The sequence below is a fragment of the Triplophysa rosa genome, linkage group LG11 (assembly GCF_024868665.1).
Source record: "Triplophysa rosa linkage group LG11, Trosa_1v2, whole genome shotgun sequence".
Lineage (NCBI taxonomy): Eukaryota > Metazoa > Chordata > Actinopteri > Cypriniformes > Nemacheilidae > Triplophysa > Triplophysa rosa.
The window spans coordinates 12,160,821-12,180,536 of NC_079900.1; the positions used below are offsets into that span (position 1 = coordinate 12,160,821).

Consider the following 19,716-nt stretch of genomic DNA (forward strand, 5'->3'; position numbering starts at 1 on the left):
TACAAGTCTGATATCACTTTGCATGTTTTAAATCAAATCTACAAGGAAATCTGTCCTTTTGTGTCACAAATTTGCTTACATTTGACCAGAGACCTTGTAATAGTGCAGAATCTTAAATTAATCGTATTTAGGTCATAACATTTCTTCGGTTTAAATAAAGACGATTTTTCCTATACTCTTGGAAGCCACTGGATCTCAGTTTCCTCAGGATGCAAATTACTGACCAGGCGAGAAGTCGCCATTGGAAGGAAATTCCTTCCTCGCTAATTTAAACACAAAGCTTGTGTTTTGCTCAGGTTTGTGTGAGAAAAGCAAGTATCTATGGCAGAGCAGCTCAAAAAGTAATGCATTTCAACTGAGAGATTACAGCACCTCAGTTCCTTCCTTGCATTTACTGTCATATCATCTAATTCAAAAAACAGTCATGGTATCATGAATGAGACTCAAAATTATTTGGAATTTGTTCTTCTCAGTAAGGTACACTTATATTGGAGTTAAACCCTTCCTTTTCACGTAGTGTGTTGTCATGACAACCAGTAGAAAGTGGTTTGCATGAGCAAACAAGGATTACGTCTGCAAAAGTTCTATTAGGCCGCAGGTCAAAGGAGAGTGGATCATGAGATCTATGGTGAGAACAGAAGCGCTTGCCTAAATGTAAAAGCAAAGAACGACTCAAGGCTAAAATACACTACAAGACTTTTGCTCAGATTTTGCCCAGATTTTCAGTCTGGACTTGTTACAGAAAGTCTGTGCCAGTCTGCAGATTTTATTAGTTAGTGTGTTTCTATCTGAAACTTTCAAAAAGTGTACAAAAGTTACATGTCACATGTCTATGGGCTATATGCACGCATTACTTCCGCGTTTCACGAGAAGAACCCGCGGCAGTTTCCGGTTGGGTGCACTTAAAGCAGAGAGAAATGGAAAATGAGAAAAATGTTAAATGTACACTGCGGCACACAGCAGTGGTATATAGAAGAGCTGTTCTACCGTATTTGAAATGATACTTTCATAGGTTAACATTTCGTTATAACATTCACAAATACGGAATGCAACTACCGGTGTTCCTGTGAAACGCGGAACTCACGCATGCATAGAGCCCATTGGCTGAATGAGATTAAAGTGAGATGGAAACGATGCTCCTCATATATTAATGCCACTTTTCAAGCGCATACACTTATTGGAGGTTCATTTAGATCATTTTGGTTACATTGAATTTTTTGCTTGTATATATATTGGATATATCAGATAAAATGGCTCCACACAAGGCTGATACAATCTTAGGTAACAGGATTTTTAAAATAAAAAACGGTTGTTGGAGCAGCATCAAATCATTGTTTCACTTAAGCTTTTGATGTCTTCTTAAATTAAACGTGTATTATGTTTGTTGTGTTTTTGTTGGTGCTTTTTTGTAGGCCTACTGCTTGATGTCTCTTTTTGTCATTCTGTGGTGATGTGTAAGATACACACTTGTGATTCTAAACTGGCCAGTAAGAGACGGGTGTGATAACAAAGGATGTAGATGAGAATAAACGAGTATGCACAACTCATTTTAATAAGCATTGTTTCTTCCTGTGCGATTTGCAGTATTATATTTAATTCATAAGTTCAGCATGAATTAAATATATAAATCTATGGTACAAGATTATTAGGCATATACACATACAGATTCATTTTGAAGAATTAGTGCACTGTTGAAACTCACTTAGTAAGCAAGTTTCTGCTATGTAAATATAATGTAAATGAACTTGAGCTGATCTCAAATGTGTGTAACAACATTCTCTTTTCTCTGTCAAGCTAGTGAGTGCAGAAAACAGCCATACGAAGGGTCTGGCTCCACCCCTTTTCACCAAGCCCCTCCAAGACTGCATGGTGGATGAAGGAAATGACATCATATTGAAGGGGGTTATCACGGGAAGTCAGCCAATCAGTGTTTCCTGGCTTCATAATGGTGAGTTAGGGGCCATATCCGGAATCCAGTGCTGTCTATGTACCTCTCTGCCCTTAATGCACTATATCCTGTGTGTATGCAGATACAGTATGTAGTGTGTATAAACACAGACATACAACATACGCCATATTGGCATTGCCATCGACCTGTGTGTTCTTTGACCGCTGATGTCCTCACATCAAAAGGAACTACTTTTTTGGGACCTATAGCACTTTTTAAGCCCGGCTTGACATCTAATTTTTCATATAAACTTTTCAGTGTTTCAACTTTTCAATATTAAGCTCCATGAACACTTGCTAAATCATTGATGCATTGGAGAATGCATTGCGCTATATAGGCTGATTGTATCCTATCCCTATTTTCACATAATTTTACAATGACCTCGCTGTGGCCTTTGTCTCTCCCTACAATGATTGTACACCTGTCTCAGGTGAGGCTGTGCGGTTTGGTGAATCCTCTTTTAAGGGAGGAGATGTGAGTCTGGTTGTTAAGGAGTGCCTACCGGAGGATGCCGGGGCTTACACCTGTGTAGCTGAAAACACAGCGGGGAAAACATCAAGCAGTGCAGCAGTGTGTGTGAGAGGTAACAAACTGAATTTAAGTTAACAAACTTAAAGGGATCATAGGTATTGTCACTGTTCGGTTTCCAACATTCTTCACAATATCTTCTTGTGTGTTCTACGGAAGAAAGAAAGTCATACAGGTTTGAAGTGATAAGAGGGTGAGTAAATGATGACGAACTATCACTTTAAATTCATGTGCACAATAACTTCTTCATGTAGAAATAACCCGGCTGTAATGATCTGTTGTTTAGAAAGACACTGGGTCACTTATATAAAAGTCAGAATGTGAAGGTGTTTCTGTTTACATAAAATATAAGTGTTTAGCCAGCATGTGTGTGTGGATGATCACTAGCTCAGGACATAAACAGAAGTTAATCAAAAGTCCATACAATAATAACAGCATAAAAAAAGAAAATGCATGTGTGTGTGTTTGTTCTGACAAGCTTATCAATGTTAATTCACTTCTCTAATATTGTTCTCTCTCTCTCTCTCTCTCTCTCTCTCTCTGTTTTACTTGTTCATCCATTTACATACTCCCCCCCCCCCTGTCTTCAAACACGAATTAACTATTCCTAAAAGACTATGAAACAATTATTGGGGTCCACAGCAACATTAGACACACGTCTAACTCTCAGTCATCTCATCCTCACACACCCGAAGTGGTGTACGGGGTCTTAAACTCCCCTCAGAACGTTCCGGATGATATCAGCGTTTTTAAAGGGCCACAGTCTCCCCAGACACCCCACACAGGAAGTCCAATGACAAGCTCTCCAGCACACAAGAAAGGTATGACTCCAACAACAGCTCCACTCATGAATTCATCTCATACATGAAACCACAGTTGAGACATGGAACACTTTAGTTCCTCAAAAGCATAACAATTATTAAAATTGATATGGCATTACAGAGGTGACAGTAGTGTGCATATTAAACACTTCACTGTGAAATCTTATGCTACGTCTACAGTCTTTTATTTGTGTATTTTTAACCATTATACATTTTTTTATCTAATTTGTCCAATTTTGTAATTTCATCTAAAATAGTATGGTTAAACACCTTTTCAACTACCACTTAGTGTCTCCTCGTTTTAGTTTCTAAAAACAATAATTAACCCAAGCATTAAACTAGATATTTCCTACTAATATGATAATGGTATTGTTGATATTTTTCTCTTTTATCTGTGGCATATTTTTCTTAGACACACACACCTGTCCAACAGACTCCTCCCGTGAATGATAAGCAAAGCTTATCTGTTGCATGATGAAAGGCATCCCCCCCACACACAACACGTGATTCTGTACATATTTATACTGTTGTTTTCAGGGGTGCTAGTGAAAAGAAGAAGCAGCTCCGGAACAGGTAAGACCATCATTCCACTGATACCTGTTTAGCTCTTTGACTGAAAATACTGTTTTTTCTTTTATTTCATACTTTCCTGTTAAGAATCAATATTGTGCCCGTTAGAGACAAGTAAAGATCGTAATAAATCTTCTTAGAATCTGAAGGTCTTTTTTCATCCTCATTTGTTGTTCTTGAGACACCTGATCTATAGCCTCACACACAATACTGCAATTAGACCATGCCTGTAAGTGCATTTAGTCTAGAATTGCAGTTAAAGTGTAACCACTCTTGATTGCTTTCATCCCTTTAATTTCCAGATTGTCTGGTTGCTTCAGGGTTTTTTTACATACCAGGAACTAGTCTTCTGTGTGTCAGGCAACTGGTATTTGTCATACACTAGACGTGACTTTATTTCTTTTAAACACTGCATCAAAGTGATACACTTGATTTATTTGACTGTGTGAGACAACAAATATACAGAACAAAAAAAAAACTTTACCTGTGTTTATACCTCACAGGACACTCAAATATTGAAAAAACTGGACCATAAAAATTTAGAACTCTGGAATGCTTGTTTTAATGTTTTATTTATGATGCAATGACATTCATACGTTTCACATGTCCATATACTTTTATATAGGCTCTCGGTTCAGACTTTTGTCTTTGTCTGATCTGTTTGCGTCTGTGGGCTGGACAGTAACACACTGATGTCTGAATGATGGGTGTTTGCTTGCAGTTGTTTGATCTATTATGTAAAACCCATGCCTATCTGTGGTCATTCTCTGTTGGTCTGTACAATAAAAGGTCTGTTCAAAGACATGAGCTCATCAGCAGTATAAACAGGTTTTAATCTGCTGATTTGAATAATGCCAGTGTCAGTCCACTTTTTTCAAGTAGGCCCCTGTCTGTTTTATTAAGCTGTATATGATAGTGTTGTGTTTGTGTTATCTGTGCAGAGCTAAACACCTCGAGACATCTGTTAAATGCTCATTTGCTTACTGGATGTGTTGTGTGAAGGGATGTGTCAGTCGTTTCTCTGCAGAATTGTGCATTATTCACTACAGAATACGACATGGTGTAAAAGCACTTTGTTTTAATAAGGTTTATTTGTAAATAATCATCAATTTGTGATTGTTATACATAATTCGTTAAAAATGTACGTAGATTTTTGACTGTCAATTCACATAAGGTCTGTTAATATCTTTCAGGCACAATTCAGAGACAATTCGGTCTCACCTCTGCACCTCCAAAGCTGCTCTTTAACAGATAAAAAAAGAATTCACCCAAAGATTCTGTCAACATTTATTCACGCTCATGTCATTTCAAAGTCTGTTTGACTTTTTTCTGTAAAACAAAAAAGGATATATTTTGAGAAATGTCTTCGTGGTTTAGTGACATACAATGGAAGTCAATGGGGGCCAATGTTGTGTGATCACCAACATTCTTCAAAATATCTTATTTTGTGTTAGAAAGTCATGGTTTGTAATGACATGAAGGTGAGTAAATGATGCAAGAATTTACTTTTTTGGGTGAACTGTCAGCCACAAACACAAATGTGACTATGAAGTCCCGAACCGCAATGTACAAAACTTCTTGGTTAAGGAAAAAAAACTATGATGCCATAATGCTTTATTATGTCATAATTACTCATTATGAGGTAATAATGCATTATTATGTTATAATGCAGTATGACGCCATTGTCTATTGTGACACCATAGTTTTTATTCTCTTAAAAAAAAAATTCTCTCTTTATTTTTTTAAGATTTCTTTACATTGCGGTTAAGGGCTTCCGTATGTGGGAATCAAGAAACATTCAGAATGCCATACACTTAATGTAGATAGAAAAGCGTAAAGAATTTTGTCTTTGAAGAAATGTTTAAATGCACATTAAAAGTCTGAAAAGCAAGAAAAAAGCTCTCTATTTAAAAAGGACCTATTTGTGTTTTGTTCTGATCTTTACAGCCCCACCCCTACAGTTGGTATCTCCATCAGATAGTTTGGAGGTCCGTGTTGGAGACACGGCCCGATTGTCTTGTGTGTTCAAAGGCAGTTCTCCTGTAGTGTCTTGCTGGATGCGAAACAAAGAGGAAGTATGTAACAGCCCTATATCGTTTTGCATTCTGTTATGCCCCTTTGATAGAAAACATCTACAGATCTAGAGTGATGTGTAATGGTCTCTCTTTCTGAAGATTGTAGAAGGCTCCAGGTTTCATATAGAGAACTGTGATGAGAGCAGCTCTCTGGTGATCTCTGAAGTTGTACCTGAGGACTCTGGGCGTTATACGATATTTGCACGGGATCGCAAGAGCTCTGCTCAACATACAGTGACACTGTGTGTCATTGGTAAGGTCTGACAGCCTGCACATTGACCATGCAACTGCTACACTCTTTCGCATGTGCATAATGTACGTGTTTGCAGATCGGCCCCAGCCTCCTGCTTCATGTCCTGTGCCCTGCGTTCTCTCGCCTCTCTCTCTGGTGTTGTCTTGGTCTGGTCCTTCTTACGATGGTGGCACTGCTGTGACAGGTTACGTGGTGGAGGTTTGTGAAAGCTCTGCTGAGAACAGCCACTGGAGAGAGCTCACCACTCAGTGCAAGAGCACCTCGCTCAGAGTGAGCTCAGGCCTGCAACCACAGAGAGACTACAGCTTCCGGGTCAGGGCCTGTAACGCTGTCGGGGTCAGTGAACCAAGTCAAGAATCCCAGCCAATCAGGATGGAGAACCAAGGTAAGGAGACTTTCTTTGAAATGATTGAAACATAACGTTTGCATTTACATTTCATTACAGGGTATTTGACAAATATATAGTCAATGTAACATTTTTAAAAACTAACAATGAAGATAAATCTTTCTTATCGCTGCTGTCCTTCTAAAACCTTATATCTCCATATTTTGTTTTTTTCCATGAATCATTATGAGCAGTCACCATTTATGTGTGTCACTGGGTTTTGCATCTAACCAATATAAAGTGTTAAAAAGTGCTTGTCAACTCTGATAACACAGTATTTAATCATTTAAAAAGTACAGTGTTTTTCCATTTCCTGAAAAACAGTGAATTTGAACATCCGAGGTTTAGGAAGGACAGCTATGCTATTTTATATTAAAAATATTATTAACAGTTTTACTGTATATTTGTTAACTAACCTTCAGGATTTAGCAGACATTTTTATCCAAAGTGCCTTACAAAAGTAAGGAAAACAATAAAGTTATAATAAAGTCACATAATATACATAATACAGGCTATTGTTTCTCTCATGTACAAAAGAAGTGGCAAAGCTGTTTCAAGCTTTGTTAAAACACTTATTCAATACTTCTCAATTTTAATGACCTGTAATTCCATGAATGATAATATTAGACACTTAAATATGTACACTCCAAAAACTTTTGTGTTAAAAACAACACAATATGTCCTTAACTGAACACAACTTGTTAAGGAAAACACATTTTGTGTTACTTTGAACTGAACATTGTGCAGCCAGTGCCTATTATTTCTTTAACCCAAAATCAACAAACTGTAACTCATAATATGTTAAAAAACACAATGTGTAAAAATTCTATATCACAAAATACACTGTAAAAAAAATCCCGTAAAAAACAGATAAAGTACTGGCAGAAAATTACTAGTACATTTTCCTTTATTTTACGGACATTTCCGTTAATGCTAAAATGCAAATGAATGCAGTGCAAAATGTAAAATACAGGTAAAACAACTGTAAAAATGAACACGGAAAATTCCTTCATATTAATACAGTATATTGTGCCCTATTTTTACTGCTTTTTTTTAGAGTGTATGTGTTGTTTAATATTGAGAGTGTATAAAATGCTACATTATAAACAAAATATCAAACTAAATAACTTCCACTAAGTTTAAAATCAGAATTGTGTCCAAATCTTCATTTTATACAATATATGTCTTGTTTCATAATTCAGAAACCTTACTCAGGATTTCCTTCAAAGTGTGTTTGTGCTTATTTCTTACATTTTAATGGTAACACTTTAGTATAGGGACCAATTCTCACTATTAACTAGTTGCTTACTAGATGCCTATTTTTAGCATATTGGCTGTTTATTAGTACTTATAAAGCACATATTCAACATGACCATATTCTACTTCCCTAATCCTACCTAATACCTAAACCTAACAACTACCTTATTAACTATTAATAAGCAATGAATTAGTAGTTTACTGAGGCAAAAGTCATAGTTAATGGTTTATTAATACCGAGAATTGGACCTTAAAATAAAGTGTGACCGTTATTCTGTATCTCTTATTCTGGTTCAGTAGTTCTGTTTGATTGTAGTATGCAGCTATTAGTTGTTAGTACTTTTCTCACACAAAGTTCAGTAACCAGACTGTAAACAGGAAAGAAGCATTAAAACCATTAGCGCAGAAATGAGGGCCATCCGTGATTCTTTCAGCTTTGGCTCTCACAGTGAATGAGAGTGTCTGTGTTCTCTTTAAAGGAGAATCCACCGAAGATACACCAGTGGAGTATGTGAATGTGATCATCGATACCGAACATAAAGTTACTGATCACTATATTGTCCAGGAGAAACTGGGAGTGTAAGTATACCTCATCCACACACACAAGGCTCTGTTGCGCTTGTTTGCATGGCCTGTCAATCTCAATCAAACTTCAACCCCCATATGGGAATGTTGAGTGTATAGCCTACATGTTCCTGCATGCAACAAAAAGAAAAGTTGAAGCAACTTCTATACATGACTCTAATTCCCAGAAAATCCATAGATGTTTACGCAACGAACATTTGTATTTGATGACTGAAATGGGGCATTCCTGAACCGACTCCAAGAAATACTGCTTTGATGCAAAATATCAGGTGTACTTAGATAAGATACAGAGAACTAATAAACCCCCTTCCCGTTCAAGTCAAATTCCTAAGTGTTCAGTTACCTCCAGTTACAGGACATTATGTTTGCAATCATGTTATCTCGGTCAATATGTTTTCCTAGAGGGAAGTTCAGCCAAGTCTTTCGGGTGACCCATAAGGAGACGGGTCGTGTATGTGCTGGAAAGTTCTATAAGGGACGTCGAGCAAAGGAGAGAGAGGCTGCAAGGAAAGAAATCGAGCTCATGAATTTCTTAAACCATCCTAAACTGGTCCAATGTCTGGCTGCATATGACAACAAGCCTGAGATGGTCATGGTGATGGAGTAGTGAGTATCTTTCATTGTTGGTGTTTTGAAGGGAGCACTTTGTGATTGTTTGGCGTCATGTGTGTTAGATGTAAAACGTGCAGGTTTTTGCATTTATATTTTTAGTATTTTGGTCGTTAATGTGTCTAATGTGTACTGTATGTGTTTGTTTGGGTAGCGTTGCTGGGGGTGAGCTGTTTGAGCGTATTGTAGATGATAGTTTTGACCACACCGAGGTTTCCAGTATGGGTTACATGCGTCAGATTCTTGAGGGAGTTCAGTACATGCACCAGCAAAACATCGTCCATCTGGACCTTAAACCTGAGAACATTGTCTGTGTGGACAGAACTGGGATTCAGATCAAAATCATTGACTTTGGTTTAGCCAGCAAATTAGGTAAGTACTTTAACAGTATTAACAATATATTTTAATCCTCCACTGCACTGCTACAGTACACTTTAATAAGGGACCTAAGAGTAGAATGTGTGTCTGTGTGCATTTGATGTGTGACTCAGATCCCTCCACACCTCTGAAGGTGATGCACGGCACTCCAGAATTTGTTGCTCCAGAGGTCATCAGCTTTGAGCCTGTCGGTTTGTCCACTGACATGTGGAGCATCGGGGTCATCTGCTACATCCTGTGAGAAGTGTTTGAAGTCTGGTCATGCTGCCTATACAGTCAAGCGCTTGCTGCCCCCTTGTGGTCAAGCATTTTTTCTATAGCTCTCTGTGATTTTGTTCCCCTGCAGGCTGAGCGGTGAATCCCCATTTCAGGGTGAAAGTGACATAGAGACTCTGTCTCTTGTGACAGCAGCACAGTGGGAGTTTGATGAGGAGAGCTTTGAAGAGATCACTGACCTGGCAAAGGATTTCATTAGCTCTCTCCTCAGTAAAGATGTCAGGTCCATCAATATCAGTCCCTTCCCTCATCATCCAAATACATGTATTGCATCATCCTGCACACGTGTCTACAAACACTCAGTCTAACTGTCTGTTATATTGTATTGAACTCTTTTACAGACGTAGGATGTCATGTGAAGATGCTTTGGCCCATGCCTGGATGGCGTATGTGTGTGTAGACAACACCAACAGTACCACCAAAAACCTCTCCAAAGATAAAATGAAGAAATTCCTGACCAGGCAGAAGTGGAAGGTAATACAGAAATAGATACACAAACACGGCCTTTAATTGGGATTAATTTTTAAAGGTGTGATGAACTGGGCTTGTTTATTGTTTTATACTGTAGTCTGAGGTCTACTTACGACGCTCGCATGGTTTTCACATTCAAAAACATCAAAATCAATAAGTAATAGGCTATTAATGGGCGTTCCGCCATGAAGACTTGGAAGTAAACGCCCACTGCTACGATTGGATAGCAGTTTGCGTAGTAAACTTAGTTGGAGCCTTCTGTGAATTAGAGACGTAACGTTAGGTTACACATTAGCACCATCGCACCTCGTGTGATTTATATATTACCTCCCCACATCAGTATTTCATGTGACGCATTCGCACGGGATGATTTTACTCAAATTTACTGACTTATTTCCCGGATGTGATGGCAAGGCTTTGCGTATAGTTTATATAGCCTATAGTTGTATTGCGTTTAATGATATATGACCGTACCTGTCAGCATTTGAGCCCCGTGAGCGCGAACCGGACAAAAGATCACAGCGATTACCGGTCTCAAATGTTACGAGAGTTTCCATGATAAATAAACAAACGGGAGACTCCCGGTAACTTATGCATATCACCCAGCACCCGAAATAATACCAAAACACTTCAAAACAGCCTCCATTATTCGCAAACGGTGGATAAAACCTTGAAAAATGATATATGAGCCCGCCGATTCGCACGGGTTTAAGATCACAGACAATCTCTTCAATTAATACAAATGACTAGAGGTCCACAGGTAATACTAATCTCGTGCGAATAGTGCTCAGGGCACATCAAGCGATCTCTAACAAAGCAATAGTGACGCATAGTACAAAAATGTTTTATTCACATAAGATTGCTGCGCCATTCCTATTGGATTCAATATTGACGGCACAGCACTGCTTTTACATTTTAGTCTCTCCACAAATCCAGCGTCGATCTGTGCCTTGTTCATGAAGGAGTCCTCGGAGAAATGAAACTAACAAATGCTCCATGTTTTTCCCACACGAGCTGGAACGTCTTTAAAAATAAACTTTAACCACACATTCCTAATATAGGAATTCGAAGGAAGGTTATGCAGCGACTGTATTCTTCCACAACCAGGGATGGCACAATATGTAGCGATCTTTAACTGCATATTTGTTTACTGCTTGCTCGCTCTTCTGGTTCCGCGCCACTTGTGTTACTTCAGTTCTGTCATGCGCGAACCAGTGGGCGGGGCTAGAGAAGTAGTCGTTGATATTCTTTCTGTGGAGGCGGTGTTCAACCTATCAATGTAGATAGGTGCATTACAGAACCTGCCGTTCGCTAGGCCTGGTGTCAATAACAGATGTAATCTCAGTAACAAGGGCGTTTTCAGGTCTGACACTTACATGATGTTCGTGTGAATACGATTCCCTCTTATATAACAAAAGCTCGGGTTAAAAATTGTGATTTTAATTCGTGGCACCTTTAAGCAAAAAAAATGTTTTTGTCTTTTCCTGTGATACGCCTTTTTGTTCAAATTAAACACTTTTTTTCTTGTGTTTTCTTAATTATTTCTTAAAAGAACTATTTCAGTTTCTCTGAAATTACTCTTTATGTGTTTAGGTAAAATGATTTTTGTTTCATTCTGTGAACTTCTAACGATATTTCCCCCAAATTTCAAATAAAAATATTGTTTCTATTCGCAGAAAATGAAAACTGGAGAAACAGGTCAAAACAACAGAAAAGATGCTCTGTATTTTTTTCAGACCTTAAATACTGAAAAGAGCACTTCAACAGTAATATGTATTTAGGAAAAGTTAAAAATATTTTTTTTAATGTGATAACCTTTTACATGTGTCTTGCTGTCAGTCTTTCACATTGCTGTTGAATGGCTTTGTTACTCCTGAGGTTTTATTTTGTTGAAATTCAACAGACACTGGACTGGAATGACCACAATACATCTAGAAATGCTGATTAAATTGAAGTTTGGAATGATCTCTTATTTTTTCGTGGCTGTATTTTCATATTTATATATTTTGCTTTTAGAAAACAGGCAAAGCTTTGCTGGCTCTGAACAGGATGGCTATACTGTCCAAACCAGAGGGTTCTGCATGCCTGAGCCCTGTAGATGGTGAGAAAACAAACATGAAAATATTTGGCTTGTCTGTCTAGAAATGGTTTCATTTTGTGATGGATATTTTTGCAGTGGTAAGTAATGTTTTTGCTTTTTTCATGTGTTTTATAGAGACAGAGCAAGCATTGCAGTCTCTGGAACTGAAGCTTCAATGTAAACCCGAGTTTACTCAGACTCCATGTGACCTGACTGTCCCACAGGGCTCCAGTGCCAAACTCTCTTGTCTCATTACAGGTTAAGACACACCACTTGAGATCTTTTACCTTCCCCATACAGACGTCACATTTCTTTAAACTGAACAAATTTTAATTGAAACAGTTCTTTGTCGAGTCATCACAACCCAATGGAAAGGTCATGAAAATTTCTTGGTGAGCACAGTGGTGGAGATCTTAATCCCCTGAACCTCAGTGTATTTATCTTTCAGGTTACCCTGATCCTGATGTGGTGTGGTTGAGGGATGGTGAGCTGCTGGATTTGCAGGAGGGGTGTATAACAGTGGATTACGAGGAGAACGGCATCTGTACGCTTACCCTCGAGCGTGTTTCATTACACCACAGCGGTCTGTACTCATGCAGAGCCACTAATGTACATGGAGAGGCGCTGTGCTCCTCAACCCTTACTGTAGTGGAGAATGATGGGCCTGTGGATTCATAATGATAAAAACGATTATCAGATTAATAATGTATTTATGTGTTTTATTACACAAGATATGTATAAACAACACACACACATAAATAAACACAGCAGATACATTGAAATTAATGCAGTCAATGCTCATATTATTGTGGAATAAAATCATTTCAAATCAATCCATGTGTTATTATTTGTCAGTGTCTATTCATGTCTTAAAATTGTAGCATATTTATGTTGACGTTATTGTACTTTGGATTAATATTATCTCACTCACAGACTTCTTAACACAGTCATTCAGTCCTCAGATTTGAGTGTATGAAGATTTGAGGAAATTTATTCTGAGATCTGTGGGTTTAGGATGCTGATTTGTGATTAAAAAACCTTGTCCTTGTATTCAGTTTATACATATTTTTAAGAATTCTGTCCTAAAGAAGAGAGGGTGAGAAATGCAGTATGTTGTACGTGCCACTTTGACAATACGTGGCCATTTTATGGTCATTTACCAACCAGAATTTGCATGTATCATCTATATCATTGATTCTTAAATGTTGCATTGTTTTGTGGCCAACATTTGCTTGAAATGGCAGAACACATTACATTTACATTTAATCATTTAGCAGACACTTTTATCCAAAGCGACTTACAGAGAGTTCAGGGAGCAATAAGCGATATACTGTATGTCATCCAGGAGCAATAATACAATAAGTGCTAATACAAAGTTACTAGTTTCAACAAAAGCCAGAAAAATACCTGTTGAGAGAAAGAGAAAGGGTTAGTCTTTTTTTCATCTTGCTGTCAAGTATTCACAGAAGAGATGGGTTTTAAACAGTTTTTTGAATGTTGTGAGAGATGTGGTTGACCGGACTGAATTAGGAAGAATGTTCCATCAGGAAGGAGTTGTGAAGGAGAATGAGCGGGAAAGCGGTTTACTGCCCTTATGAGAAGGCAATACAAGACGCCGCTGGTTTGTTGAACGCAGGGTTCTTGATGGGGTGTAGGAGTGTAGTTTGACATCCTTGTCAAAATGCCTAGACAATAATCAAATGAAACCATATATATTTTCATATGTTGGATGTCATGAAGCTGGATTTATGAAAAAAAGAAAATGGATTTATTTTAAAAGTCAATGTGTCAGAATAATAAATAATCAACACAATATAAATTCGTTTTGGTGTAATCACATTCTCATAACCTTATGTCTCATGTAGGCTATAGGAAAGAAGTCAACTCCATGGCCATTATTTTCTGCACATGAATGAACTGTAACGTAAAAGGGAAAACTCTGTTAACATAAGACATTGTGATACTGTTTTATATCTTCCGTTGCAGCTTATAAGCTTTATTGTTTACTGTAATATGTCCATGCTGGTGAACATTACAGATATTCTGGTTTGCTAGCATTATCTTATTTGAGAATTCTTCTTGTGCATTTGTGTCATATGTAAAGTTTAGTCAATTAGTTGGTTTCTCAAATGGTCCTTGGATCTTATGCAAATCTGTGACATTTTGTGGATGACAGAGAATTACATCATGGGCAAATGGCTCACTATAAAAATCCTTCTCCTGAACTCCACCTTCATGGATCATATCTGCAGATTCGGAAGGTGAAAGAATGGAGATGTGGACAACAAACACTTCTTCCACTACCACTCTTCTGAGTGTAAATGGGAATTTGTCAAACCTTTCATCCCAGAACCAGCTTTGCACTGGTTTTTACAATCCAGCCATGGCTGTTTTTGACATTTTATTGGTTGTTTTTAATCTCCCAACTATGTGATTGTGGAACGTCTTGTGAAACAATGCAGGCCATCTTCAAATCCAGGAAATTCATCTCCATTATCCGTGAGCGACGTCTTTTTTCTCCATATGTGCTGCATGCATTTCTTCTATTACATTGGAGTTCTGCTTATCATCGTTCGGAATCTCGGAGGCGTAACAGGAATCAGACCGGAATACCTCACAGCATTTCACAGCAGCGGTCGGATCGGAGGCTCAGTTATCTTTGCTCTCATGTCAATAGACTTGTACATGGCTGTGGTTCATACTGTAATGTATATTGGCCTGAAGACTTCCACAAAGCAAACGATGGCATGCACATGTTGTGCATTTATTTGGGTGTATTTCATCACCCTGGGGATAGTAACAGTCATCTTTGATATTAGTATGCATCATCCGTTACTCATGACCTCTTTTTATGTCCCATTACCTAGTGTCTTTTGCTGTATACTTGTGCTGTATACTTGGGCCTGGAAAAGACAGCCAGGACTCAAAACCAGATAAAACCAAACTGAGTGCTATCCGGTTTATTCAGATAGCCATGATTACATTAGCATTTCACGCTCTTCCTTACAGCTGTTTATTAATTTACACCGCAGTGAAGAAGATTGAATGGGAACGTTTGCCATGTCACGTTTGACCTTTTTTTATAGTAATGCAGACTTTCGATTTTGCAGGATCCCTGTTCTTTATGTATAATACAAGAAACCTGAAAGCAGTAGCTAAACATTGGTTAACTGTTTTTCGGAATTGCATTGAATGGTAAGATTTACAACTCCAAATTATCCTAGACCATACTCAGGAGCTGCCCTTTTAATGTGCCATTTTTCAGAAATCCAGCTTCTTACTGTTGTGATTCACTTTGCTACTATTCATATCATACTTATAAAGCGCTTAACCTCTCTTAATTTACTAAAATATGCTTGCTTCAAGATTTGACAGTTAGTAAGATTTCAGTACTTTATGGGAACTGTAAGGATCCTTAAAGACACTCACATTCACATTGTCTCACATTGTCACAAATTCTAGGTTAGAGTACTCTATAAATTGGAATATACATGTACATGGCCAGCAGTAATGTTGTTATTTTGCTCATGCTGTTTAAATGTTCATTTTCAGTTCCGTTTTTTGATGCAAACTTTTACAAAGCACCTCCACCAAAACATATACCAGAGGAAAAGAAATGGAAAAAAGGTTTAAGTATCAGTTCTGTATCATGTTATACAATATTCAAGTTATACTGATGTATAATTTTACACTACAAACTGTAAAGTCAGTTAGCTGTCTAAAGGATTGTAATCAAACCGTTGTCATTAAATTATTTCCCCCCTTTTCATAAATGTTATAATTGTTGTCATTCTCAATCAAATAAAACTGATGAGCATCTGGTTTAAGGAGGACATTTATTCTAAGAACTGTCAGTAGGGCGCTGTGGGGCTAAGAGTGAGATTATACCAAAATTGGTTTTCTCTATTGGTTTGTGTATAAAATTATGTGTATTATTGCATTATGTGTTATACATGATCACACGATTATCTATTTATGAATACTTTCTGTACATTTACAGTAAAAAGCCAGTATGTTATGTTTGTATGTTTTGCAGACTGCTACACACAGACAAACACAGCTTTATTTATACAGAGTTAGTAGCACAAATTGTGCAATCACAAATTTAGGTACCACACACACAGTATGCCTAACAGTCTATGGGATAATCCCATAACAGTCAACCCAAAATACAGATGTGGGGAGGTCATTTCTAAATCACAAGAGGTCCCCAGATAATACTAATCCGTTGCGAATAGGGAGACATTTTTTCAGATATTATGATATGTGATCGACCTGAAAGTTATGGGAAATCTAATATAAGGCTCATAAGATAGAAAAGTGGACGTATTATTTTCAACATTAAGGAGAATGAGAAATGCGATTTAATCTCCATGTTGTACGTGCCACTTTGACAATATGGGGCGATGTTGTGGTCACTTACAGACCAGTATTTGCACATAAGGCTATGAACATCAGTAACTCTTAAATGTTGCATTGATTTGTGACCAACATATTTGTTTAAAATGGCAGTGCACATCCTTTCAAAAGTCATATTTTCTGGTAGATAATTATGCCCAGACAATAATCAAATGAAACCATTATATTTTCATATGTTGGATGTCAGACCTGGATTTATGCAAAAGAAAAAGGATTTATTTTAAGTCAACTTGTCCGAATATTAAAAACATAATGTATCTCTCACATTCCCATGACCTAAACACATTCATTAAATCAATAACCTCTATGACCCCTCATGTAAATTCCCCCGCAATTTGCATCTACAGTGAACAGGAAATCAGTTTAACTACATGGCCAAACCTCATATGTAGACTTCTCATTGCCACTCGTAGTGTCAGGGGTAGGCCCATGCATCAACATAACCACTGATTGATTCTAGTCATGTCTCTTTCCCTAGCATTAGCATTACGTTCTGTAGTCCTGAAACATCACCCTATTTTCTACACATCCAAAAGACTGTGCTAACCAGACTTGGGAGGGTTACTTTTAAAATGTCCTCCGTTACAGTTACAAATGACTTCAGAAAAAAGTATTCAGTAACCTAATCTAAGCACCAAATTATAAAACTAGTATAATCTGATATACACTGAACAAAATTATAAACGCAACACTTTTGTTTTTGCCCCCATTTTTCATGAGCTGAACTCAAAGATCTAAGACTTTTTCTATGTACACAAAAGGCCTATTTCTCTCAAATATTGTTCACAAATCTGTCTAAATCTGTGTTAGTGAGCACTTCTCCTTTGCCGAGATAATCCATCCACCTCACAGGTGTGGCATATCAAGATGCTGATTAGACAGCATGATTATTGCACAGGTGTGCCTTAGGCTGGCCACAATAAAAGGCCACTCTAAAATGTGCAGTTTTACTGTATTGGGAGGAGTCCGGAAACCAGTCAGTATCTGGTGTGACCACCATTTGTCTCATGCAATGCAACACACCTCCTTCGCATAGAGTTGATCAGGTTGTTGATTGTGGCCTGTGGAATGTTGGTCCACTCCTCTTCAATGGCTGTGCAAAGTTGCTGGATATTGGCAGGAACTGGAACACGCTGTCTTATACGCCGATCCAGAGCATCCCAAACATGCTCAATGGGTGACATGTCCGGTGAGTATGCTGGCCATGCAAGAACTGGGATGTTTTCAGCTTCCATGAATTGTGTACAGATCCTTGCAACATGGGGCCGTGCATTATCATGCTAAAATTTTCGTAAGGGAAATGAGTGTTATTATTCGAAATTACTGATTTACTTCGTTTTAAATTAAACCATTGTCATCCTGATAGCATTTCCCTTTTTACAAAATGTGTTTTTACGTAACTGTAATGAGTTACAGTATTTATTACGTAACGGCTTGTATTTCGTTACTACCCAACCCAGGTGCTAACTAAGGCTAACACAATGTGTGTACTATGTGTATCTTTATACAAATGGGCTGAATTCATTTGGTATGCTTTATTTATGCCCTCATCTGTTATGTTCTGTTATACGTTTATGCTGGTGAACATTATTGATATTCTTGTGCACCAGCATTAACCAAAAGAATTCATCATGCCGGTCTCCGGTTGTCTCTTTAGATCAAAGTGTTTTGAGCGAAACAGGTGTATTTTGTGAAGCAGCAAATTGTAAATTTGTTGGTTTTGCAAATGGTGCTTTGATCTACCTAATGCAAATCTGTGACATTTTATTGATGACAGAGACATACATCACGGACAAATCCCTCTATAAAATCCACCTTCATGGATCACACTTCCAGACTCTGACGGTGAAAGAATGGAGATGTTGAAAACAAACACTTCTTCCACTTACACAATTTTGGGTGTAAATGGGAATTTGTCAAATCTTTCATCCCAGAACCAGCTTTGCACAGCATTTTACAATCCAGTCATGACTGTTTTTGACATTTTAATGGTTGTTGTTAACCTTCCAATACTCATCTATGTGATTGTGGAATTTCTGGGACAATGTGCAACACCTTCAAATCCAGGAAATTCATCTCCATTTTCCTTGAGCATGATCTTTTTTTTCCATCTATGCTGCATGCATTTCTTCTATTACATTGGAGTTCTGCTTATCATCGTACGGAATCTAGGAGGTGTGACAGGAATCAGACAGGAATACATCATGGCATTACACGGCACCAGTCTTATAGGAGGCTCCTTCTTCTTTGCTGCCATGTCCATAGACTTGTACATGGCTGTTGTGCATCCTATAATGTATGTGGGCCTGAAGACTTCCACAAAGCAAACGATGGCGCGCACATGTTGTACATTTATTTGGGTTTATTCCTTCACCCTGGGGATAGTAACAGTCATCTTGGATATTAGTATGCATCATCCGTTAACCATGACTTCTTTTTATGTCCTATTGCCTATTACTGTATTTTGCTGCTTATTTGCACTGATAGTTTTACGCACTGCTCGGCCTGGAAAAAACAGCCAGAACGCAAAACCAGATAAAACCAAACAGAGTGCCGTCCGGTTTATTCTGAACAGCATGATCATACTAATATTTTACTACATTCCTCATTGCTGTTTATCAATTTACACAGCGGTAAAGATAGAACGGGAAAGTTTGCAGTGTCATGTTTTACCTCTTTTGATGGTAGTCCAGGTTTCTGAGTTTGTAGCACCCCTGATATTTTTTTATAACATGGGGAAACTGAAAGCAATAGCTACACATTGTTTAGTTGTATTTCGAAATATTACTGGACTCTGTTAATCTTGTATTATATTTACCGTTTAAAGAATACAGATTGTTTCAATTATGCTTTAGTAATCCTCTGCTTACTTAAAGATTATTAGCAGGCTTATAACTGATAGTGGGAACAAATCAATAAGTTTCTTGTTATTATACATGCAGTAAAACATAACATTAAAATGTTGTACTGTTTGGTGAAAATTTGGAATTTAAATGCGTTTATCATGTTGCTGTAAGATAAAAAAAAAAAAGAGCATTTAGATGCATGTATAGATTTTTTA

The 19,716-nt window shown here is 37.7% G+C and overlaps 1 protein-coding gene across 1 annotated transcript; it reads left to right on the forward strand.

Annotated features, from left to right (window-relative positions):
- Positions 1-1,250: 1,250 nt before the first annotated feature.
- mylk5 (myosin, light chain kinase 5) lies at positions 1,251-13,069 on the forward strand. The gene is made up of 18 exons (XM_057345486.1): positions 1,251-1,281; positions 1,413-1,498; positions 1,795-1,948; positions 2,379-2,531; positions 3,091-3,297; positions 3,835-3,870; positions 5,815-5,942; positions 6,042-6,195; positions 6,272-6,580; positions 8,317-8,416; positions 8,825-9,028; positions 9,186-9,403; positions 9,523-9,646; positions 9,756-9,908; positions 10,027-10,159; positions 12,173-12,257; positions 12,372-12,494; positions 12,685-13,069. The coding sequence occupies exons 1-18, from the start codon at positions 1,251-1,253 to the stop codon at positions 12,912-12,914; spliced, it is 2,628 nt and encodes an 875-aa protein (XP_057201469.1). The 3' UTR covers positions 12,915-13,069.
- The last annotated feature ends 6,647 nt before the right edge of the window (positions 13,070-19,716 follow it).